This window comes from Diorhabda carinulata, chromosome X (genome assembly GCF_026250575.1).
Source record: "Diorhabda carinulata isolate Delta chromosome X, icDioCari1.1, whole genome shotgun sequence".
NCBI lineage: Eukaryota > Metazoa > Arthropoda > Insecta > Coleoptera > Chrysomelidae > Diorhabda > Diorhabda carinulata.
In genome coordinates, this window is record NC_079472.1 from 26839452 (window position 1) to 26866030 (window position 26579).

The 26579-nt window shown below is 30.7% G+C and overlaps 1 protein-coding gene across 4 annotated transcripts in view; it reads left to right on the forward strand.

Moving 5' to 3' along the window:
* Positions 1-2630: 2630 nt before the first annotated feature.
* LOC130901939 (mucin-2-like) overlaps positions 2631-26579 on the forward strand; it is a 91297-nt gene continuing 67348 nt past the window's right edge. For 3 of the 4 annotated variants that reach the window (XM_057813648.1, XM_057813650.1, XM_057813649.1), the window contains exons 1-2: positions 2642-2917; positions 24038-24187. In XM_057813648.1, the coding sequence (XP_057669631.1) occupies positions 24116-24187 (72 nt within the window). In that variant the 5' untranslated portion in view covers positions 2642-2917; positions 24038-24115. Of the gene's footprint in view, positions 2918-24037; positions 24188-26579 lie in introns of all 4 variants that reach the window. The other variant, XM_057813647.1, reaches the window with a different exon arrangement.

The following is a 26579-nucleotide window of genomic DNA, read 5'->3' on the forward strand; positions in this document are numbered from 1 at the left end:
TAAGAAAGTTAAATGAAAAAGTGAAATGAGGATGGAACAGTACTGTCTATATTTTATGGATGCGAGGATGATGTATCTTGTTGAGGATTCTTCACGGACTAAACCAAGATCTCGATTATTTAACATTACATAGTTTCAATTAATCTTGCATTTAATCCAGGACAAGTTCTTTTTGATTCAAGAGCGCTACATTATTACTTTCGCTATCAAATGCCAAGATGTAAAGAATATTGTCGCTACCTTGAATAGCAAGCAATCTTCAAACAATAAAAGTCTGATTTTAAGAATCAACATCGATTTTGCGAGATATTTGAATATTTAGGAACAGAACAGTGGTTTTGAATTGTTCGTATCCATTGTGACAAATAAAGACGGCTCTGTTAAACTTAAGTAAACTATATTCATTTTCAATGTTTACGTCTGACCCACAGTAGTGAACTTTTTCAATCTTACATATCATGTATCCAAGTGTCTGGTAGTAATGAGTACCGTTGTTGTAAATGAGAGCCAAGAAGCTCTGCTACATAAAGGGCGTTTCTAAATCCATGCGCCAAAATTAAGGAGGTGATTGCTTGTATAAAATAAAAATGGATCTTTCCTATAACAAAATGTCCTTAGCCCACCCCTATCCGAGATATCTCCCTTATAAGGTAGTGACTTGAATTGAGTTTTTTTCCCTCAAATCTTAAAAAAGTTTGAAACTTGAAATTCTGTCATTTTCGTGCACTAACTACGGCTATTTGTTCAATATTCATATTATATTATACAGGGGCGAAATCAGTAACCCTTACTTTATTTCATATCAAAACCCTTTTTCAAGATGAAGTTTTATGGAATAAAATTATATTATAACTTGAAATCCTTGTTATATTTTTAAATATTTTTTCTTCATACCTCGGTGGAAAGTACGAGTTTTTGTTGCTAGTGGCAGGGACGAAAGTTTAACATTTACTCTCCCTATAAGAAGTATATGCGCGCATTTGAATTTTTGGGCCGGTGCGTCATGATTCCCGATGTGAACCTTCGATCGAGGTAAGAAGAAAAATCGTATGCACTACATGGGCCGAAAGTTACAATCTCTGTCATGTTCGAAAAGATACTCTCACATTTACATCGGAAATCATGACGCGCAACTTTCATCCCTTGTAGTGTAATATACTATTTATTCTTAAATTTTTTCCCCAAATCAATAACTGCAGAGAAAAAATAAATAAAAATAAATAAAAAAATAAATAAAATGTAATACGATTCATAATAAATGTAGGAAATATCTCTAATCAAAATACATGAACGCAGCCTACGTATCATGGATTACCGTAAACGTTCAAAGATTTGAGATGTATTTCTTATGATGTCACACGCTATACGATTCTTCAAATTATTAATATCAACTGTGGGTGTCACGTATGTTAATGATTTGAGGTAACTCCATAAACAGAAATCACAAGGATTCAACCCCGGAGATAGAGGAGGCCAAGCTAGGAAGTCTTCCTGGAATGCCTCCATTCATCGTTGAGATAAAGCTTTTGCTAGCCCAGAATGAGATTAACTCACACAACCTATATTGTATAGCTTCTGTTTCGCAACTATGTAAATGGTTTACATACCTATCTTTACACGGAAGCTTTTATTTAATATGTATTACATAATTGAAATTGAGTATGATGATCTCTTTACACAAATATGCAGTTTTTCCCAAAGTTCTGTCAATCTATCAAATAATTTGTACGATCCTTTTATATTATTTTTTTAGTCAATACTGTGACGGGACACTGCCACACGCCATCTGACGACGCTTATTAAAACCTCATGTTATTATAACTATGATAGAAATGGTGAGTGGCTGAATCTATTGTATAACCTCTCAATTATTCTTCTAGATGTTTATAGAGAAACATTACAATACCTCAAATCATATTGTTACGTGGACTGCCGCTCATTCTAATTTTCTATTCAAAAGAAAAGTGGCAAAATATCTATTAGGACTAATATAAACCATTGAGAATTTTCGATTCGATTTCTCAAAAACAGGACTTTAATTTTACAAAAATCGGTTGCAATCCAAGAATTATAATAATTTCTGCATTTTATTTATCAAAAGGAAATAGGATCTGCTCTTTTATTATAATCGATTTCTCTGCATTAAATATAAAAGAAATTATTTTTAATTCATCTGAAACAGACAAAAAATCGTAAACTATTTTCAAGCCAAGAAAGCATTGAACCACTTTTAGATTATCTTGGACTCATTAAAAGCAGTCAAGGGACTGTAGAATCCTGTTGACGTTATTAATTTTTCTTTCTCGGCCAAAGTAGCAGTCCATGTAATTGTACGGTCTAAGGTCGATACCGATATTAATCTCAAATCCTGACTAGATATTTCTACGAATTTCCAAATATATCCTGTAAATATGACTAAATAACCTTATAGATATGTAAAATTTCAAAATATTCTAAAGTCAATGATTTTCATACTCTTAGTTTATTTAATTATATTTGTAATATTGCAGTATTGAATACATAAATTTGCACTCAAGTCGTACAAGTTGCATTTTCATCGCCACATTAGATACCTAGATCGTACGGTACCAACAACAAGAACCTGTAAGCACTGCCAGCGTAAAATAATCATTGGAGGGGTACCAGTTGTCCAAGTAAGAGAAAGGCCACCGCTTCTGACCGGTGAGAGGGAAACTGATACAATTTTTTTTCTTTGGTCCGTATCATGAAAATTTTGAATTATTTGATTCATTCTGTCGTTTTGTCGCGCGCGGTACTGTATATCTGGGTTTATCTTAATTTGTGACTTGCCTTCTCTTTTGATCGATTCGGAGTGTGTTCAGTGGAGAAACTTATTATATTTGTGATTATTTCCGACGTTAATTGGAATAGTTATAGGGCTGTCACAAAGGCTATGGTAAATATTATATTGAACTTTTATTAATTACGCACAAAAAAATTAGTCGAACAAAACTTTTCTAGACTTGGAGTTATAAAAATTGATGATAATATTTATATTTATTTATTTTATAATACAATTTATTCGTCGCAATTAAATAGTTCTGAATATTACCTCCATATGAATTTGTTGGTATTCCATAATAGTTTCTAGTATTTTTAAGAGTTTTATGGGGCATTAAAATTTTAATGTATTTCATTATATTAACATTTTATCAGCTAAAATTAGGGTAACATGATTAAAATACACATTGTTTTATTTTTATAGGGAAGGAAAATGATCTATCCTATATATTTATACATAGAATTAGATCCATGTTACACCTTAAGTAATCACATTTTTTGACACTTCAACGAGTATTACATGGTCGACTTTTCCACTCATGCATTTCTCTCTCGATATAATAACAACACAATCTCCTAATTATGTATGAATTTTGTACTAAAGAAGTGCTGAAACATCAAGAACGCCAGCTATCTCAAGGAAGCTTTCCAGAAATGCTTTCCTTGAAACTTGGAGGGGCTTGTTACTCTTTGAATTAGGTCAAGACAAACTTCATGTTAACTTTTCACTTTTAGTCTATAGCTACATATTTTTGTGTTTAATTATAACATTCCAATAATTTCTAATTTAATAACTTTTCACAACGTCACACTAGATTGAAGATGAAATTGAATGTTATGTTGTCTTTACACAAATATGCATAATTAAAATACATGGACAAAAATAAGGCAGATATTTTTGCATCACCTGCATCAAACGTTTCAATCATACCCACAAGATGATGAAGAAAGTGTAATTAGATAATCTCCAGATGCACCATATCAAATCCGCATCATGAAATGAAATCTTGTGAGAAATAATCAGGATAGAATATGACATTAGAAAGACACTTATTCACTGGTAAATTTTTGAAAGAATTAGTTGATGAATGTTATATACGAGTATATAAAATTTGTAGTTTTCGCAATACTTCGCATTGGCTACTCCCCCAACATTTGGAAAGTAGCTCATAAAATCATGATTATAAATAAGAATTAGATAAATCTAAATAGCATTCTAAGAGATAATTCTAGACACAATGGAATAGATATACCAACTAGCCAATAAAAATTGTTAGAGCTACTGCTTAGTATTGTTCATGGATAAAGTGATTATGTAAAGTGAAATATTGATTCTGTACTTAATTTATGAGCTGACCAAACAATAATTAACAAAAAATATTTCAAGGATCTTGCTGCTTAACTTAAACAATGGCTGATTTAATAATTAACGAATCAGAGTTATAAGCTCATACTTCAAAGGAAGAGAGGAATTGATGATATTGAAACACATATCTACCAAGCGAAAGTAGTTAGAACTAAACCTAAACCAAATATATTGGCTTATAAGCAAGAAATGCCAACTATCAACGGAACAGGATAAAAGATTCCTACTATTCACCTCTGAAATTATAACGAAATTTAATATTTCGAAAATATATTATACCCTTCTTTAAAGGAGAAAGCTACTACTTTCCTGGCTAATGTCTCGACGAATATTGAATTACAACTCCCCTGAAGAACGTGATGTCAATTGACCTTTTTGTCGACATTAACATCCCCCATGCTTGCAGTTGCAAGGATGGGTTTGTAACTACTGACTAGTTTCGACGTTATTACGTCTCATCAAAACGACTTAACAATCCTCGCTCGGGCTTGAGACCCGAATTGAAAACAACGTCAAAGAGCCTAGCTATTTGGTTCATGTAGTTAAACATTCCATTGCGAATGCTAACTGGCGCCAATATTTCAAAGGAAACTCATTCAAAATTTATGTTCAATTTTTAAATTGTTTTCGATAAAGGAATTCACAGTTTTCTTAGAACACAAATCGTATATTTTTGATATTTGCTCTTTTATAATGGCACCGTAAATACCTTTTGAGCGTTCTTTTTCGTCTCCCTCAGTATTTTCCTTTTTAAGCTAACCGATTTTGAACTCCACAATTCCCCAAAATTCCAGTCTCCTATTCTTAGGTCTCTATCTCTAATAACAAATCGGTTGTCTTCTATTTGGAGGCTCCCACTCCAGTATTTATTCTGGCCACCTGTGATCTTGGATTTTCTTAACGTGACCATAACATTGCAGGAACATTCACTGCCATATATCTGCATTTTTTAGTTTGTTAGCTCTTGGAATTGTTATTAACCATACTTATGCTCCTGTATATTCTGTACAATGATTTTTTGGTTTAGTCAAATGTTGCATAGCAGTCCATGGAGAGCTTTTATGACTTGTTTTCTTCATGCTTTTTTTGTCTCTGTGTCTTCACACACGTACCATTTTGATGTATTGACAACCGTAAATAATTAAAAGTTAGGTAGCTTTCAATGGTTTCCTTTTTAAGAAATTAAATCTGCAGCGTCTTGCTCAGAACGTAAATATTCACTTGTACTCATATTTATTTCAAGTTCCCATAATTTGTATTAATATTTCAGCTTTTCGCTCAATCACTCGATGTCTTCTGTTTTCAGTGCAAAAATAACGTGATCATTCGCGATTAGTATTAAATGTCGTACATTCCCTTATACCGTTATCACGTTTCTCACATTTCCTCCATCATCTCTGTAGGGCCTTTTCCATACACGTTAAAAATTGTAGTAGTAGCTAGGTCGTATCGTTTTTTAGACCTATTCCCGTGATATTGGTTACGTTGCCAATTTTTATTTGCACTTTTATACCTCCACATAATCTTATCGTAGTATTAAATCATTTTTCTTCGAGCTATGCTGTTCTAAGTCTATAAATGTCATATGTGTTCCAATGTTCTTGACTTTGTTCTTTTGTATGAGCTGTCTAATATTTAGTATACAGACCTGACATGACATACTTTTCAGGAATTATTTCGAACCTTTCCCAATATATGGGTTATTCGTTAAACAATTTAGTTGTATTGACACATTCACTCACAGAGGTCAGTTACTCTGTTTTTATTGCATGTAGCTTGATATTGCAAGGAACAATAGACATCTAGAATAAAAAACTAACCAGTCTATAAGTTTCAATTACGTAAATTTGTAAGAATGTTATATGCTCACGCTAGTGCTGTTTAGGAAATAAATTGAAAAGTAACGTTTTTTACAGTCTATGATTTTTGATGCAGTTGACTGATTTGTTCCTTGCCTTTTGATGTAATCTGAAAATTTATTTTAATTAACATAATAATTTAATGAGAATGTGTAATACTTGGAAGAAATATGATGTTTCTCTATAATTACAATGTGTTAATAAGAGGATGGTTCCAGATGTATCTGGCACAACAAAAAGAGCACAAACATTTTGGAAAAATATATTTAGTTTTCAACGTTATCTCCTTCTAGGTCCATACACATTTCAATAAGTTCGATACCTGTTTCATAATAAGAATAAGAATAAGAAAATAGCCATTAACTACCGAAATCACTTTTTTATTGTTGGAAAATGTTTGACCATGCAGCCATTTTTTCAAGTCTGATAAATAGGGTGCATGTGGTAGCAATTACAGCTCTAATTCATTAAATTTAGCACTTGCAATAACGCATATGTGAGCTAGTGTATTGTCTTGATGAAACAACACTTTCTTCTTAGCCAAAAACGGCTCTTTTGTTTAATTATTTCGATCAAACTTTGCAATAAGTTTGCATAATACTCGCCGTTAATAGTTTTTTCTTTTTCAATAAAGTCAATGAGAACCATCCCATGAGCATCGCAAAGAAACAACGCCATAACCTTGCGTGCAGATGGAACGGTCTTTGCCTTCTTTGGAGCCGGTTCTACCTTTATAGTTTATTGTTTTGATTTTAATGGATCCACGTTTCATTCATGGTTAACGGTGCAAAAATTTGGGTTAATTTCTATGAAACATTGCCAAACACCATGAAAACATCTTCACGACTATGTTTTTGTTATTGTAATCAAACGCATACAGCTTTCTCATGTTCAAATTTTCAGTTTATATGCGATATACCGCACTTTTTGAAATGCCTATTTTGTCTGCACTTCCAGTCGACGGTCATTTAGTACCGCTTTCTGGATTTTCTACATTGCTGGAGTCGTCATCTCAATTGGTCTGCGATGCTGATCTTCGCAGGTTGCACGGCGTTTAAACTCTGCTATCCAATATTTCACTAATGATAACGAAGAAGAAGTCTCAGCTGGAGTAGAATCTAGTTAAGCTGTTTATATTGGTTGAACTAAGGCCTTTCAAATAAATCACCAAATTCCAATTTTTTCCATATTTACAAATTCACTGAAATAATTCACTATTAATGGTTGCCAAGCAAATACTAAACAACGTGGCGTTTTCAAACTTGAAACATATGCTGTATAGATTGTGTACTCTCATACAGTCCAGATTACAGAACCATCGTCATATGTTCCAAACGTGATGTATTTATTTGAGATTTGGAAATACCTTCGTTACCTTAATATGTTTCTATAAAAACAAAAGTTTTGAATTAGGTTTATCTTAACCATATAAGCTATCAATTGGTTGTTGTGCAAAAAAGACATTGAAGACATTTGGTCTAAGAATTATCAGGAGTTCTTTCTATATATTTTTAATTATATGCCAATGAACCAGATACAAAGAACATAGCAGCTTTACACAGGTAAAAAGGTTATCATGGAATATTTCATTACTCGTATATTTGGAGCTAGAAGTAGAAAGTGTGTGTCAGACACAAAGGGATTATTAGCAAAAGTAGTTATAAAACAATCTCTTGGAATGGTGATATGAATCTTGTTGCTGAAAAATTTAGTGTATAAATAATGCTGAGTAAGGATGGTTTTGCAGTAAAATATGCACAATCTATTTAAGTTTTAATTCGAATAAGAGAAAGTAAATTTCTAGTTTTTTTTTTAGTTTTATAACCTGTTTGTATTGGATTACGTGGTATTTAGATACAGAAATAAACAAATTAAAATGGTTATTTCATATTTAAAACCGTGTTCATCATTCGGTAGTAAAACAGAAAGACTATTAGATGTGTTTAAAAATTCAAACAATATTTGAAATATATTCGTATGTTTTATGTCGTTTCTTTCTGTTTAATATGATTAATAAAAGATGGTCTACATATCACGTGAAAGTGTAAAATAATTATTGATATTAGAACGAGATATTTGAATAAAAAATATATGAATTTTTTTAATGCTGAACTCGTCAATGAAATTTCTTATCTCAGTATGATTTGAAATTCTTTATACAACTTCGAATTTCAATATCAATATTAACAGGTCAAGCCGCTTGCAATAAGTACTAAATGAATCTGCAAAAATGCTTTTATTTTCTTACGTAATTTAACATTCACATTGTATATTTCAGTATATATCAGACGTAACGGTACATTAATTTCAATACCTTTTAACACAACCCTGTTCAATATATTTTTATTATCTTCCTTATTAACAGTTCATAATTTTAAAAAGTATAGAGAAAGTTTATTCCTCGGTAACTCTAAAGTAGGCGTTATTGACATAATTATCATATTTTTGATATAATATGTACTCATTCTGAACTATAAGCAATTATAGTTCTTCCAATATCAATTGCAGATTTTAAAAACCCTTGCTGACAAATTTGTTTGATCTACCATAGGCGTGGATATCTCATTTCATAAATTGCATAATTTTATAAATACTTTTAAAAGTATGTATATATGTAAGTATTCGTTAAAAAACAATCGGCACTATAAACTTAGCTGTTTAATAATCCTAACTGAGAAAAAAATCTTCCTTTGAAGTTTAGTTGTTCCTATATTCTGGCATTATAAATATAAAAGTCTTTCTGTATTAACTCATTTTTTTCTCTAGACTATTTGATTTGATATGAATAGTATATTGAGTTATTTGGAAATAGCTTCTTTCAAAAGCACTATAATTCCACTTCATGAGGGTAACTATAAATTCAAAGACTGTAATCCAAGACGTATTGAATTAGTACTGTCCCTTTCAGAAATCATCGGAAGGCTAATGAGAATACGTTTATTGACTTTTCTCCAAAACCACATACACACACATACACACACACACACACACACACACACACACACACACACACACACACACACACACACACACACACACAGAATGAAAAAACTTATAGTTTTGCGGCATATATGATACTCCTCTGGAATTGTTTTATTCTTACTCTGAAAATGACAGTAAATTGTCAACCCAATGGAATATGGAATGGATATTTAATAACCCACCAATTAAAAGTGGTGTTTCTTGAAATATAATCTATATATATATATATATATATATATATATATATATATATATATATATATATATATATATATATAGATTATATTTCATTATATATATATTATAATCTATCATAATTAAGAATATTACTAGTTCAGTTTCAGCAGATTTTCTACTTACTGACAAGACTGTTTCCAACCGAAGCTGTTAATCCGGTAAAGATTTTGATCTTTACGTTCACGACTTACTTCACCGCCTTAATAACTTACTTTTCTTGGTTTGAATCTCTTTTTCGCTATGATGTACCCCTTATGGGTTAGCCTTTGTTACCTTGATTCTATCTTTAACTTACAAGTAATCCGTCATATACTTGTTTGAATATTTAGAAGAATACAAAATTTTCACTCTTCCTGCTTTGTTTATTTTCGAATTAGTATGTATCAATCACAAACATTCATTCATTTAACGATTATACCCTGCACCGTTAAATATGCTGGGTCATAATCTGTAGTTACAAATACTCTCCTCAGATTTAATGAAAAAATTCAATTACCCTCGCTTCAACAAACTATAATAAGCTAAAAACAGCAATCTCGTACATAAATTTCGAAAATTGAATGAGTCATTTCTTTTGGAGACACTGTTTCATTCAATGGTACAACTTCCAAGCGGTTCCACCAAAATTTTCTTGGTTTTTACATTAATGAAGAAGCAACAATAAAAATGAATATTAACGAAGTATGAGAATTTTTATTGCGACACGTAATTATTTGTAATTACTTTAATTTTAACTAAACTCAATTTATTCGATTTATTTATATATTTAATTTATTCTTGCTCTATTTGTCCATGAAATTATAAAATTTCTAAATTTTTTTGATATCAGGGATCTTCTGTTTCATAATTAGTTTTTAAAAATAATTTTTGAAAGATAGATAGAATTTTATAGAGACCTAAAATCAAGAAGATTTAGAAAGATGAACATATCAAAAGGTTTAAGAAATAAGGAATTAGAGAGCAATAAAGCCAATTTTTCTCTTCTTTCAATAAATAATAATTAGAACTTTCTACATTGTCCAGTTAAGCTTTCTAGGATACAGAGGTCGGCATATGTTTGAGATGCTTTACCGGATCTGCCTCTCCGTTGGAAAATGTTGCCGTAAATGTATTGATCCATTTTGAACACTTACAGTGACCCTTTTTGAATCCCTTTTGTCATTTCTTTTAATATATCCATTTTGACGCTGCATTTTTTCTCTTGATGCAAATTTTCTGCCTGACTTATGCCGACCTCTGTTACCATTACTATCTATTGAATGCTTTTGCTTATGTCAGGGCCATTCTTGAAATTAACCATATCTTACATGGAAATGTCCCTATCCCATTCAACGAGTCTCTTTCTCTCTATGCGCAAATATGAAGATCAACTTCTTTTTCAATTTAATGTATATTGACAATAACATATTCTCAAAGCGTGTGGGACATAAATACTGATATTGTTGGTGATATTTATATTGAACATACCGTTTACTACTTCTACTCTAATACACTTACAGTATGCTACGCGTTTCCATAATTAAGTTGCAGGAATGATATCGGTTTCCAAATGGAAACCCATTGTGAAATTATAAATATACTAAAATTTTGTATTCATTTTTTGGTATAGAAATGCGCGACATAAATAATTATCTAATAACATCTAAATATTAATAACTCATTTTGCAACTAAAAATAATTTATTGAAATTAGATCTTAAGGCTTCTTGATGTTAATAACCTGTTATGTAATTAGACTGAAACATAAAAATAATTAAAAAAAATTATTATTAAAGGAATGATAATAATTATAGATCGTGGGCTGTTATGAAATTAGAATGCAGCATATACGTCATTAATGTATTAAATAGCGTTACACTGTTCATAGAACAAAAAGTCTGATAGTTTCTTCTACTTTAATAATATTCCGCTAAAAATTAGACAGAGCTGGATTTCAAGTCGTTTTCAGAATTGTTGAAAGAGAATAATAAGTGAAACTCATATATTTATGACGTCTTATTAAACGATGTTTTTTTGCAATTTAGTTTCTTTATTAGCTTCTCTTGATGATCGAAAACTGAAGCTGCTCTATTTTCCTCTAGGCCAATTCATATGCAGCAATGTTAACAAATATCTTTATATAACTGTCCGGTATGTTTTGGCTTCAAAACTGAATAGTTATTCAAATTCTTCAATGAATAAAGCTGCTGAACTTTATTTTTAATGGTTTGTTATGCACTTACTGGTGTTTTTCGCAGCTCTTGCGTTTGCAACTTCTATGTCAGAGAAGAACTTTTTGAACCTTTTAAAAAATATATTCTTGGCATTGGAAATCCATAACACTCTTTGTGTAGTCCACTGAATCTTTCTTGTAGATATCTTTAAGAATATTTTTAATTTGCTTTTCTTTGTATTTTAAGGTGTTTTGATATTTTCTTTACTCTCATGAAAACCAATCATTTTTTTTATTCCGCGTAACAGAGATCTGCAACAACAATGAGAATTCATAAACACTTTTTAGGTTGAGGTCTTATAGGCCACTAAATAACCAAGTTGATAAAAGCTTTCTGCTTTGCTGGTCCCGTTAAAAAGTGAGAAGAAATATAAAATATTTCAAATTTGATTTATTAGGAGACCAATCAATTTCTCTTGGTAGATATGAAAATCTCCAAATATCATAGACACACGGTCTTGGTCAACGATTTCTGAGAATGTAATGATCAGCCATAATTCTTTTTCTTAAAATTATATAAACGCAAAACACTTGCTGTTATTTATTTTCTGGAATAGTGTTCAAAACTCTCAAAATTATAAAGTACTTCAAAGTTCTGTATAATTGTTTATTTTCTGAAGACTATCTTTACAAAGCCAATCTTCATTAATTTCGAAATAAGAAGTATTTGAATGCCCAAATCAATATTCCGTGTTTTTTAAAAACTAGTTTTCAGTCATTGAAGTCTTGAAATCAGGATGATTTCTCAGCAGAAATTATTAAATGTATTTATGAATATTTTCAAAAATCAATTAGATTTTACTGAACCGTGAAAACTGATATTTCATTTAATAAATTTACAAAACAAGCCAACTAATATATTGGATTATCTTACTTATGTTGAAACAAGATGCAATGAACAAATTTATCGTTATTAAATCAATCACGCTGAAAATCTGTTTATTTCGAGACATTTAATCGAATAACTCACTCTTAGGCAACAGCTAACATTACTTCTGATTACGTTTTGATATTGAAAGTTAAGTATTAGAGATTTGAACATGATAAAATTGTTAGTAATCTACTATTAAATCAGAAAATAAATATGATAAGTAGATAGTTCTATCAAATCTTTGATTATTCAAATATAATTCACATCAAATAAATTCTCATTTACTCCATTTGGTTTATACGAGAGCTGCTACTAAAGTTTTGCGATATGGCAACACTGATGTGAATATGTCAAACCTGACATTGCCATCATGAAGTTTGACATTTTTAATGGTGAACGTACCGAGAATGTGCTGTCATACGAGTGCTATTTGAATTGTTTACAGATACGTTCATCTTGATCAAAAAATAGAATCAAATCGCTAAATCGAGAACATTTTCGTAGCAGATCAAACCAACAGCAGTATGCCGATCAAACTTTGACTTTTGGTGATCTTAAGCACCATCCCAAGCTACTGTTTCGCTGGTTTTCCGAATTCAATCGTAGTTGCACTTCCCTGAGGATGAAATTCGTGAAGGTCGTCCAACATCGGCTGTTGTGCGTAAACTGATACTGCACGATCGTAATGTGACCTACCGTGACATTAAGGCATATTTGAGCATACATTTGGCTGTCAAAAAGATTTGTTCGCATTGGATACCGGATATTTGACAAGAAATGCTGAAAAATTCAATCGCTGTGCTGAAAATATGTCTATAAGAACGTGACATGTGACAAATTATAGATCTATGCATATGATCTTAGACTGAGACTTGTGCGGTGCTACGTTTGGTCAGTGCTTCTTTACGGGATGGAGGGTTGGACCCTTAAGGTGAAAAACATCAAGAAATTAGAGGCATTCGAAATGTGGGTATATCGTAGAATCCTGAATTCTCAGACGTATCAATAAAGACCGTGAACTCTTTAACATCGTGAAGAAACGAAAGATTGCATATCTTGGCCATATAATGCGAGGCCATAAATATCAATTCCTTCAGCTGATAGTCGAAGGCAAGATTAAAGGTAAGAGAGGATTGGGACGGAAGAGGATGTCATGGTTACGGAACGTAAGGCAGTGGACATTGATCCATACCGCTAGGGATAGAGAAGCCATGAAAAATGTGGTCGCGAACATCCATTAATGGATAAGCATTAAAAGAAGAAGAAGCATATGAATCCGAAACTAAACTACAATCGATTGTATGGGTCTTTAAAGATGAGCCTTATTCAACAAAAGTTGTTCGAGCACCAATTGCTTCGAAGCAAATGGTTACGGGTTTTTTCGGATTAAATGGACATCGGTTCCATTAAAGCAACGTAGATAGGTCAATTCTGAATGGTACACGTGCATTTGTTTGCGGGAAATTCAGAAAAATCGGGAAAGCCAATTGTACAAGACGAAACCGAGCTTTTACACATTAGTTCAAACAAAAACGTTTTTGAACAGTCAACATCAAATTTATGGGTCAGCCGCCGTACAATCACCCAATTATTTCTTCTTATTCCCTCAAATGAAAAATAAATAACGAGGTCAACGTTTTCTACAACCAAAGATGCGGTTGATGCATTCAAATCACATGTTTTGGTAGTACCTCAATCGAAATGGAAAAAATGTTTCGACAATTAGTTCAAATTCATGCAAAAGTGTATTTATCTTAATGGAGAATATTTCAAAAAAAGCTATATCCAATTATAGATTTTTTTTATTTGTCTATCTCAAAACTCGAATATCAATCCTGGTACTATACTACACCCATATGCTCATAAAATATATATGAGATATGATCAAAAAATATCTCGAATTTTTATATACAAATTTCCTGAGCTGTATCTATTTCAACTATTATGTCTCATACCCACATACTATGTGTATTAAGATAAAGTTGAAGTTGCTTTGGCGTTTGTTATAGTTTATGATGGTATGTAATAACTTTGAAGCCGATGAGCGATTTGAAAGTGGAAGTAAGTTGAGGACAAGGAACAGTTGCGACCTCCTTCACCTCAAAATAGATATCAATTTGCAAAAGGTGGATATACTTATTTGTTTAACTATGGAGTATTCTCTAGTAGGAAAAACAAGAATTTTCTTATGTTTTGCACTTGCATTTGTTGATTCTTTTGTTTTTGGTTTCGTTCCTTATTATAATTGTTTCGAACTATTTAAATTTATTTATTAAACAAAGAAATTTCAGTAAATATATATTTCAGTTTTAAACCACGATTTTATACATTTATTTATCTGTAAACTTCAAATATAAGTCTAGATCTGTTGAAACGGCTTATAATCATTCATTATTAAAGTAATAAATATTTATGCAGCTAATATTTCAATATCTCATTTGAGTCCTGATCTGGAGTTTGCGGCCGTTAAAATAGAAAGTTATCTGCTTTCAGGGATTTAACTGTAACAAATGTTTGATATATTGAATAATGTATTGGATTTTATTTATTCATGAATATCATTACTTGATCGTACCTTCTACATTTTTATCCAACTATCTAGTTAAAATGTTCATTTTTAATATACAGTTATAGTCAATGAAGGCCTAGGAATATTTTACAGGCTGAAGGCTCCATTTAAATCAATGACAGCTCTTAATAAAAAGTTTTAGGTGTAATGTTTCAAACAAAACTTACTATACCTACTAGACATTTTCTTGTCTTAAATTTCCATTGTTTTATCGGCTTCCGTGTTGAAATGATAGTTTGTTAGAATGGTTACCACCCAAAAAAATATGGACTTCCAAGCACTACTTCCTATTTACCGAGGTCTTTTCTTAAACAAATGAAGTGGCCATCTTATCTAACCCATCCGTGTCAAAGCAAGTAGTGGAAGATGGCCATATTATTTCTTCATCCTTTTTCCTTTCCCCTTGCTTTCATTTCCATTTTCAAATGGAGTACAATTTTCATGCATTCGTAAATACACTGAATCTAATCTTCGATTTTTTCAGTTTTGTACTAGTTTTCACCACAACTCATACAATCATATTTATAGTTTTCTCCAGCTAAATCTTCACTATCCAAATCTATTTCACATTCTTCTTCAGAAGTCGATTTTGCTTTCTTTTTACATAAACCAGACTCTGACATTTTCAATATTTTGTTTCTCCTTTATTTAATACGTTTGTAATGACTATTTCTGCTACTTGTTTTGTACTTTTGCTTATTTCTGGGACTAGACTTGATTCACAAAGAAATTTAGAAAGAGTTTAGATAGTATTTGTGGGGGGTTCCTGGTTGAGGTGAAGTCACCAATGGTTCTGTGATTTCACTTTAACTAAAAACGTTAGGTCATTTATTTTGCTCTTTATAGAAGATTAATATGAAAGCATAATAAGAAATAATGAGTTATATGTTTATATTCCAGTAGACCTGAACCCAGAACTCGATTAGAGTTCTATCTAATTCAGCCGAAAATTGTAGTCCAAGAAATATGCCATGCTTATAGTAAATAACACTTTTATCATATTTGTATGGAGTTAATTGAAACGATTCACAATACAATTAATAATTTTGACAATATATACTCATTCCATTCAACCAATAAGAAGAATCCAGCTTAGCCATAATATTTGTTGGTCCTATTAATGCATATTCTATGAGAGTGAGATGGTATTTTGAGTTCACCTATCTTCCTATCTTTAAACTCAACTAGATAGCTAGATTATTTACTGCTATTACACGTTGCACTGGACTTCCAGTTAAATCACACCAAATGGTTTTAGACCGCCAGGATCATAACTACTTTACTAAACGCTGGGCATTTAGTTTGCAGTTTTCTATCAAGGTATTACAAGGCTACTGTGAATTATTAAGAATTCCTTTGAGTTTGAGTATATATTATTATAATTTAAATTTTTTTCTTTATCTATATTATTTATCTAGCAATTAAAACTTGCAAATAGGTATAGAAAAAACTAGAAAATTCTTTCACCGGAAAACTTCTTTCGAAATGCTTTAGATCTGCTTTATCGTGGGTTTATCAATGTCATAAATGGTGTTAGAACATTTTCTCTTTAGAATATTTTCATATTTTCTGTGAAAACCAGAAATTCCATAGTACTAAATCTTGTGAATAAAGAAGATATGTACAGACATAGAGACTTGAATAATGAAAATATTAGCATTCAAAAAACTATCTTGTATTTTGAAAATACTGACATCAAATACGGAACATGGGATATTGAAATAGGTGATTTGATGTTTCAAATGCTTCAGCTACATAAGCACAGTATGAGCAATTGTATTCGGTAGTTTTATTGGATAGTGAACAATTATCTATTCTTTGTTTTCACTACAAAACAGATATATGTAGTATCATACATTGTATACGTTCATGTGAGGAAGTAAGACCTAAACTGGATTAGTTTATTAGAAGTGCCATTTCCAGGAATTTAAGAAATAGCAGAACTACTGGGTCAAGTTTATAATCTCAGCAGAGTTACAGACTGTTGATAATATTAAAGTATCGCTTCAACTACAAAATACCCGTTGAACAAGAAGTCAAGATGGTAATTATTTAAATAATAAATGCGAGTTATTGAATTATAAAGTTTTTTATCACCTTCGATAAAGGAAAGGACAGCAAATTTCTTAAATGAGGTGGTAATGAGGGGGGAACCACTAGTGAAATCGATGAGACAAAAATAAAACTAGACTACAAATTGCAAAACAAAAATAACTACATATTATTAAGAGTAAGATGCGAAGCTATAAATTCAGCAATAGGTCGAATAAACGAGGACCAAGAATGACTTAGGTATTAGTAGGTTTATAGTTAATATATTATAATCGTAGGTGTGTATTTTTTGTACAAATTGATTAGATAACAGAAATGTATTAATACTACTAATTTCTCAGTAAACATTCTTAAACTAGGTAACGTGCTTTAGAACGTGTTCTTTTGAGATAAAGCAATTGACCGCTTTTTAACGAGTATTAAAATCGGACAAGCCTTTAAACTCTTAGAAAAATGAAAGCGCTGTCGTGAGACAAATAGAATTTATGAAATGTAAAATGCTATATAATGTTTAATCTGATAGATTACTTGCTTTGATATTTCATGAACAAATAATTCGGGATTAGACCCCGTATTAGGGATTTAGGGTGGAAAGAATAAGATTTTGAATAAAACTCAATAAATTATGGATGACGTATCATTGTATTATATTCATAAATATAATTAGTGAAATGTTTCATAGTTTTCGTTACAAAGCATGCATGGTAGTCCATTTATAATGCTTCAAAAAAGAAATCGTCTGCTTATCGAGTCTTATTTGAAGTCTATTATTAATGGTAATTCCATGTTTGTTTTATTTTGTCTATACTACTGTGATATACGAGGGCAGTTAGATACAAGATGATTATTGTATACGCGTTTGTCCCTGCCATCAACTTTTCATTTGTATGAAATCGCTTAGTACCAAGGCATTTATTTAAGTTTGGGAATCTTAGGGAGCAAGATCAGATGAATATGACAAAAAAGGCAATAAGTCGTAACGCAGTTTGGCTAATTTTTCTGTAACCACTAACAGAATGGGTATGAGCAAATGTCTTTTCTTCAACAACTACGATCGCTTAACTTCAGCGTAAAAACGTCAGAAACTCAGAATTATATTTGCCAGTTGTTGTTGTCTAAAACACGATGGCTATGAGTTTATTGGTCAAAAAACGGTTCTTGCTAGTAAGTTCCTCAAACAAAGTCAATTGTTAAGATTGTATTTTAATTTTTAGGGTACAATAGTATACCCAGGTTTCATCTCACATGCATTATATTTTAATATGTATATGCAAACATTTATACGAATGTGAGCTTTTGAGCAATATTTAGCAATCGTGGCATCCACCTTTCGGAAAGCTTTTTCATGTGTAACCTTTCATGCAAAATATTGCATACCTATAAGGTTGAATATTAGCTCTATTAGTTATCTCATGTACTTTTTTTGATGATGGCTGAGTATAAATCCATGCATTTCTAGAATAAGTGCCATAAATAACGATGCCAGACGTTCAGCCACATTCGTGTTAATAATACAACTTTTAAAAACATCAACTGCATAAATGCTAAATTATCACTCGAAATTATTTGTATAACATATTTACTTAATAACAAAAACTATTTCATTCGTATAATATTAAAACTAATCTCTCAGATTTATGTAAAATTTTGACAAATGACATCAAAAGCAAGGCGGTAACTAACAAGCCACAGCAAGTTTTGTCAAGTCTGGAAAGTCTCTCTTTTAAAGGCCGCTTGACATGATACAAGACAACGTTAATAAACCGTCTTCGTCAATATTGAAGAAAGTTTGAGAGAAATATTTATATATATCTACTGGTAAACCCAACAATTCTTACTTTTCCTTAATGAACCTCAAGGATACGTTCTTATTGTCCACTAGAAGCAATCATAACCTTAGTATTTCATTTCAAATTGTCATTTATATCTATAAATTTTGTCTACTGTTATCCCATATTATCGTTGGTCTTCATTTACTTTTTATGCTCACCTATGTTCGTATTTATCCATCCAAAACGAGAAAAATAAACGGAATGGGACGAAATCAGCTAGCTAATAATCTGATTTTAGTAGTCTTTTAGAGAAAATTAGTTAAATTTTTATTGTTTACCCTAGAGTTTAATTTTGAATGCATAGGTACTATCAGGTCTGGCTATTAAATAACGAGACCTCGAGCCTATAGAGCGCCCTAGACGGATGGGGTAAAAAACGAATAGTGTATTGGGTATCTAGATATCTTGTCTATGCTTGTACGAAATCACGTTCATGTGACTATTATAGTGACAGTATAACGTGTTTTTTCTCGAAAACCATGTGTGACGAATAACAGGAGCAACGTATCAATTTCAAATTTCTCATTAAATTGAAAAAAACTCCGACTGAGTGCTATAAATTGTTGCAAGAGGCCTATGGAGACAATTCTCTATATCGTGCACGTATTTTTGAGTTTTTGAGTGGTGTAAGTGCTTTAGTGAGAGAGAGCACTAAATATGACCAACGCCCTAGTCGCCCTGTGACTGTTTCAACTTCGGAAACAGTGACTCAAATCAACCAAATTCTGCGTGCAGATCGTCGAATGAGCATCCGGATGATTACCGAAGCTGTACATGCCGATAAAGAAACGGCACTCACCAAAGAAGACTTCCAGCACTGCTTCGATCAATGGAAAAAACGTATGAAAAGATGTGTGGCGAGGGAGGGGAGTATATTTAAGGGGAGCATTCGATTTAGAATATTTTTTATAATAAAACCAATCTCTTTATTTATTAGTCAGACCTCGTAATTCCTTTTTGTAGTGTGCGTTACCTTGCGTCACTTCTAATCAACTAAACTAAATAATTATTTTTCGGTTCATTTGAAAATAGCGAAAGCCAAACTGTGCTACCCGATTGATCTAAAATTAATAGCCTTCAGGCTTTTCTACGTTCATTCATTTAAACGAACATACCGATTATATTTGTTTGTGGGTGTGACACTCTGTAAATAAAACGAATTTCGAGCTCTACTAGTTCTACCTTGAATTAATTTCAAAATATTACTCATGCATGCAACTGATTGATATGCTATAAATATTGCAAGTAATCAGATTGTTTCAAATGTAGCTATTCACTTTTAGTATAATGTTATTTTATTATTAATTACTGTTAGCAAATGTGGAAAACCTATAATATTGCAATCTATATCAATACTCTCAGATACTAACCAGTTTTATTTGTATTCTATATGATTATTTCATACCTCTCTAATTAAAAAATAAAAATAGAGCTTCAAAAAACGTTATAATTAATATTATTAATAATCAAATTGTTTCTCCACAGTCTTGAACTTTTTAAAAGTTCTACTAAGAACTGAAATTTGGAGGGATTCTGTCGAAAATTTACAATTCTTTTATATTGGTTAGGTAACCATTGGTAGATGTGAATTCACACCCACCAAATTCATCCATATTGAATATATTGAACACATGGTTTACACCACCACTACACCAATAGTTACAATTATATTGTCTGACGCGTGTTTCGATAAGTTATCGTCTTCAGACACTGAAGGCAAACGTTTACCTTCAATCTCTGAAGACGATAACTTGGTTGTCAAAACCTGCGTCAGACAGTGGAATTGTGAGTATTGGTAAGTGTAAATACTGTGTTCAGTATGAATATCACTAATGATTCCAAAAATTCCAATTTACATATTGAATATGTCAGTACTTATGAAGATAAAAGTCTGGTTAATGCAAATTTTCTGCGTCAACTTCAGGATTTGACACTAATAGTTATTTATTGAATAACTATTGTGTGTGTGAGTGTGATAAGAGTGACGATCTATATCATTCAGATTCTTTCTTCCTTTCCAATGATTAATGTTGTACCTAATCGTGTTATTATTATTCTTGATTTTCTAAAAATTATAGTTATTTTGATGTGAGAGTAGAAAGCGAATTCAAATATGTTCCAATCATCATGAGAGTAAACAAATATTATAACTTTGCCCATAATATGGTGTTATCTACTTTTAATATTGTTCAATTTATATTGACATGAGTCCTAGATTATTTAGAAATACATTATTTAATTATTATATTATGATATCTGCAAATTGTGAGGTGATATTAACCTAAACGAATATAGAAAGTTAAAACAACATACAGAAAGTGAGAGCCTATCTCGTTTATTATTATATATCTCAAAGCTCTTACAATTTTCAGTTGATCGGTTTTGTTAAATAGTATGCTAATGCTAATTTCTCAAAAACCATTAAAAAAATGAATTAACTGAAAGCTTCAGTGATATTTACCTGGTAAGATACAGGCATAGGAATATTTTGTGGCACCCATAATAGTCGTACAATTGCATAAACTAGAAATGGAAGTGATATTTTTTTAGAGAATCTGTAAGATTGTGATCAAAATATTATAATGAAAATCGATTATTTTAAAAGTGTCTAAATGACTGTACCCTTAGACAAGTTGTTACTTACTCCAAGGACGAATTAAATTATTGTTACTAACGCGTTTCTGCCCTGGAGCTGATCCCGCTTATATGCAGTGGAATTCCCAAATTCGGCGAAGGCGCGTGGCGTCTTTGTCATATTTTTTATAGACCGCGGAATCCCTCTGATGTTTGTTTCATATGAGTTTATATTATAGCAGGAGGTTTATTTAGATTGTTTCTTTTGAATAATTTATAGGATGGTCTATTTATTCGTTTTGTTCCTTTATTTTCTAGAACTTTTGACAATTTATTTTGGGATAAAGAAAGAAGTTTATGTAGCTCAGATTAGTTAGTTTATAATAAATGGTCGTAGTGGACATACAAAAGTAGAAAGTAATCGGAGAATATGAATAAATTATATAAGTTAGATAAGTATTATAAGTAATTATATGGATTAGTTGAGTATTTAAATAAATTAAGAACGTAAGAGACAGTGTTTATTCACTCCACGGATAGAAATCGTATAAATAAATAAAAAAAATATTACATTATATTTGATGATAATGTTGGAACAGTGTGTAGTTGAAGTATTTCGTTTGTTTTTGATTGATTCCTGTATTTCTTCTCCAACAATACTGGTATATTTTTATCCTTCATGGCGTTTAAAATAAGTTCAATCAATCAGCAATCTAGTTGAAGTTTTCACAGCCCTATGAATCGCTTTGACCTTGAAATAAAGTAAAAAATTTACTGTATTTCAAATGCTCTCGAAAAATAAATCAAATTTTTACCGTAAATCTTGATACAATTATTCTTGGAAATGATTCGAATGATAGATGCTGATGATGACAAAGTTGAGGAAGTATATTGTGATCGTACATATACAGAACTGTGAGGTTGAAGTTGGACATATAGACTTCTATTTTTAACAATTAGTGAAAATCCGCTATTATGTAAAGTTGATATTTTTCATAATAAAAACCCTACGTACTACATAAGTTGAAATTATTCAAAAATAACTGTAACGCGTAAAATCTAATGAAAAAATAAATAAACATGGTTATAACATCTGGTATAGGCATTTTGAATCTTATTCTACTTTACTAAATAGTGAACTCAACTAATTATTAGAAAGTAATATGTATGAATAATTTCATATTTCTGTCCTTATACATTGACAATACACCTTTTCAATTTTCTTATCATTAGCGTGTATTATTTAAATTTTTCTTGAGGATCATTTGTACCAAGATTCACGCCATTTTATTTTCATTTTCCAGTCCTTTTAAATGGGGCGTTATTTTAGAAAAACTGATATGCAAAGTAATTCAAAGAGCACTGATGAAAGAGAACTTAATCTACTTTGCTGGTTGATTTATCTTATTTGAGGAGCCATGAAGGATAAAAAAAATCCAGGAGTTTTATTGGAAGTTAATTGAGTAATCAATCAAAAACACAGGAAATTTTTCAATTGCACTCCGCTGTAGAAGCTGTTAACAATGAAGACAATGAATGAATAGTACACACGCGTTGTGTCCAGTTCTTTACAAAATTTAATTTATTATAAAGAAAAAATAAAAATTAAAAATAAACTCTGTGTTTCATAATGAAACTAGTGAAAAATAATCACGAGTTATATCGAGTTTCGATAAATTAGGTAAATAAGAAAAAAAGACTTACTTAGTGGATGATTTTGGGCAACGGAAAAATAATTCAGACGACCCGGAATAGGAATCGAACTCAAATCTATTTGTTACGTGCTGGAAGCTTCATATTTTAGTCACCTACATAAGAGATGGACTGAAAAAAATTATCATCCATCTTACCGTATAAAGCCATGTAGAGCTTATAAAGAAAATAGAAAGAGAAAGAAAGAAAAGAAAGAAAGAAAGAAAAGAAAGAAAGAAAGAAAAGAAAGAAAGAAAGAAAAGAAAGAAAGAAAGAAAAGAAAGAAAGAAAAGAAAGAAAAGAAAGAAAGAAAGAAAAGAAAGAAAGAAAGAAAAGAAAGAAAGAAAGAAAAGAAAGAAAGAAAGAAAAGAAAGAAAGAAAAGAAAGAAAGAAAAGAAAGAAAGAAAAGAAAGAAAGAAAAGAAAGAAAGAAAAGAAAGAAAGAAAAGAAAGAAAGAAAATAAAGAAAGAAAAAAAAAATAGAATGGGAAATTTTACTCGGTGAATAGTTTTCAGTGATCGAAAAAATCATTCGGACAGTTACCAAACGGGACATAAGATTCAGATTTATTGGTTAGAAAAGTTAGTTAAAAAATGTTATATCAAGCACGCTTCGATAATATTGACATTAATTTTGCCCTCAGTAATTTTATTCTTATGCAAAGAATTATTTTTTACTTTTTAGTTCAATTATTGCTAAAAGCTTGTTTTTTTGTTTAAACTTTAATTTATTCTGAATATTTTAGGGAAATCTCGTCCGTATTTTAAATGATAATGAAGTAAAAATGCTATCAGATCTTTTTGATAATTTCTTATAAACCAGGACTCTTAGAATCAGTTAAATGGAATGTTACATCTTATTTTAAGGTTATATGATTGGAACTAAGAGTATCTAGAGTAGTATATGTATGAATTTCCATTAGGATGTATTTATTCATCACAAAAAATAATTTTATAATATTTCTATTTATCTATCCATATTTTGTTGCAGGCTTGTATTCTACCCAGGTCTCCATAGTCTACATGATCCAATTTTTCATTCCAAACTAATGAATTATCCAACGTTAAGATGAAATTATTTCCATTATTCTTATTCTTCTTTTTAGTCTTACAAATTAATGCACAACGAAGGACGGCAGCAGTAAGTATTCACTTTCCTACTATGTAATTTGAGTTAAATGCAATAATTTGATTACGAAGTATCTTTGAAATCCCTTATGTCTTTTAATATTTACATCGATAAATTTTTACACCGTAATTTTTATAGCTACTTTTTTTAATGACTTCCAAATATTTATCATTATCAATAACAAAAAAATAGAAATTGAAATGCTACTAAAAGTCGTTTTGCACATATCTGTTTGATGGTTGATGTTGATTTATCTCGATAAAAGCAGAACCAAAGAATTGCTCTATGGAGATATCGGTGTCTCTAGATGTCTCTATGGGGTTAGAAAACAAATTAGCGATACCAATTCTTCTTTTAAGAGTTGCAACTATTCTTTGAGAGTTTTTTCAAAGAATATTGGCGTTCAATTTGATTTAGTACAATTCCTATAGAGGTTTTTCTTCATCCAAGTTGCATTTTTTTGCACTCTATATCGATAATTTTGTACTTCCTGTAGGGTTATAAGTTTGTACAGTTGCAATTTATGTGGTTTAAGAATCCATGGGTAAATTCAACATCATTATATATTCTCTAATTTGTGGAAATTTGCTTTTCATTGAATAATCCATATAGAACGACTGACATTGCTTATAATTTTTTAGAAATAACATTTGATGACCCAATTCAAACGAAAGCAAAGTATATTTTTATATTTAATACTCAGATTGTTAGGAGGTAGACATTATATTTTTAAATTTTTTGTTATTTGTAAGTTGAAAAATTGTTAGTACAGTAGTTATTTATAAACTGAAACACCGTTTAAGAAAAGCTACCAAACGACAGTGTCATTATAAAGACAGATATTATATCAACAGATCAAAACACTTTCAGGAGAAAATATCAGTATTTGAGCCATTACAAATTACATACTATCTTTATATATTTATGCAGTTAATAGTAGTTTATAACAAAAATTTCTTTCGGTTGAAATTCAAACAATAAATAAATATTATTCCAATTTATTACTTCTTGGATCTTCCCAGATTTAACTTCTTGAATACATAATATATATTTTAGGTTCATTTCAATTAATATTGATTGAAATACACTTAAAATAAAGGCCAGATCGTAGCTCAATATTCTGAAAACAATCAACTTTTCATAAAAAAATTTCAAATAGATCAATTTTTTATTTTAAATGACGATTTTTTGAAAATTTGTGAACATACTGGTTTTACCAGCTTTGAAGTAATAACTAATTTGTTAATTTATTTGAATCACTTACCATATAATAGTATCTGATTACAATATGACGCATGCTGTGTATGATATATGTAGGAGTCGTTCTTATATCTCGAGTTTTTTTCAATAGGTTATAGTTTTATCCGCATAAGATGTATTGAAGTTGATAAAATTTTTCTGGAAATTATTGATAATGTACAATTGCTTATTGTCATGAGATTTTGAGCATTAAAGTATTTGAGTATATGAAATTAATTCTCATTTTCTTTATAAAAGCATTAAAAGACCTCCCAATTTAGTTATAGATGACACATTTTAATTAAAAAAAATTAAGCATTTCGCCATTGAGTCAATTTGATGACATTATTATTTTCGCACACTATCGGTTTTTGAAATTAGAAGTTGACCTACTTTTTTTCATCAAAAAAAATAAAAAAAATTATGTGCAAAATCATTGCATACTTTATCTGCGCTCTATATATTAAACTCGATTTAAAACGGAAAACGCAAAAAACACCGTCGTTCTATTCATAATACTAATTCAATTGTTACATTTAAGTGTCATTTTGATCTGAAAATGCTCAGCTTTCCAAACAACCAGGTATAAGTTATTACCGACGAGTTAACCTAGTAAATTATTGTGATAGGTTATGTAATATAGAAAGGAGTCTTAAATTATACAAAATTGAAAGCAGAAACATATTTATCAAGAACATATTAAAGAATTTGCTCGTCTCATTGATTCGTGATGAAAAACATCATTATCAAACAATAATTCGAATACTGCTCTTACATGATTAAGAAAGATTTAATTATTAACACATCATTCAATAAGTCGTGTTACTAACTAAGAAAAACACATTTTTTTTCCAAATATCGATTTTATTCATCAAATCCAACGCATCTTTAACTTCTCGATGCCGCGATTGTAGAAGGATTTGTCTTTTGTCTTAAAAGAGGTTTCAGTTTCATCAATTGCTTCTTCATTTGAGTCTGAATTTCTTACCGGCGAGCATATTTTTGAGATCAGCGAATATCCAGTAGTCACTGGAGGCTAGATCTGAACTATTCGGTGGATGATGAAGCAATTCGAAGTGTAATTCGTACAAATTAATCATAGTTGCCACTTCTGAATTGGTACATTGTCTAGGTTATTTCTTCGACATATGAGGCAGTTTTTCCT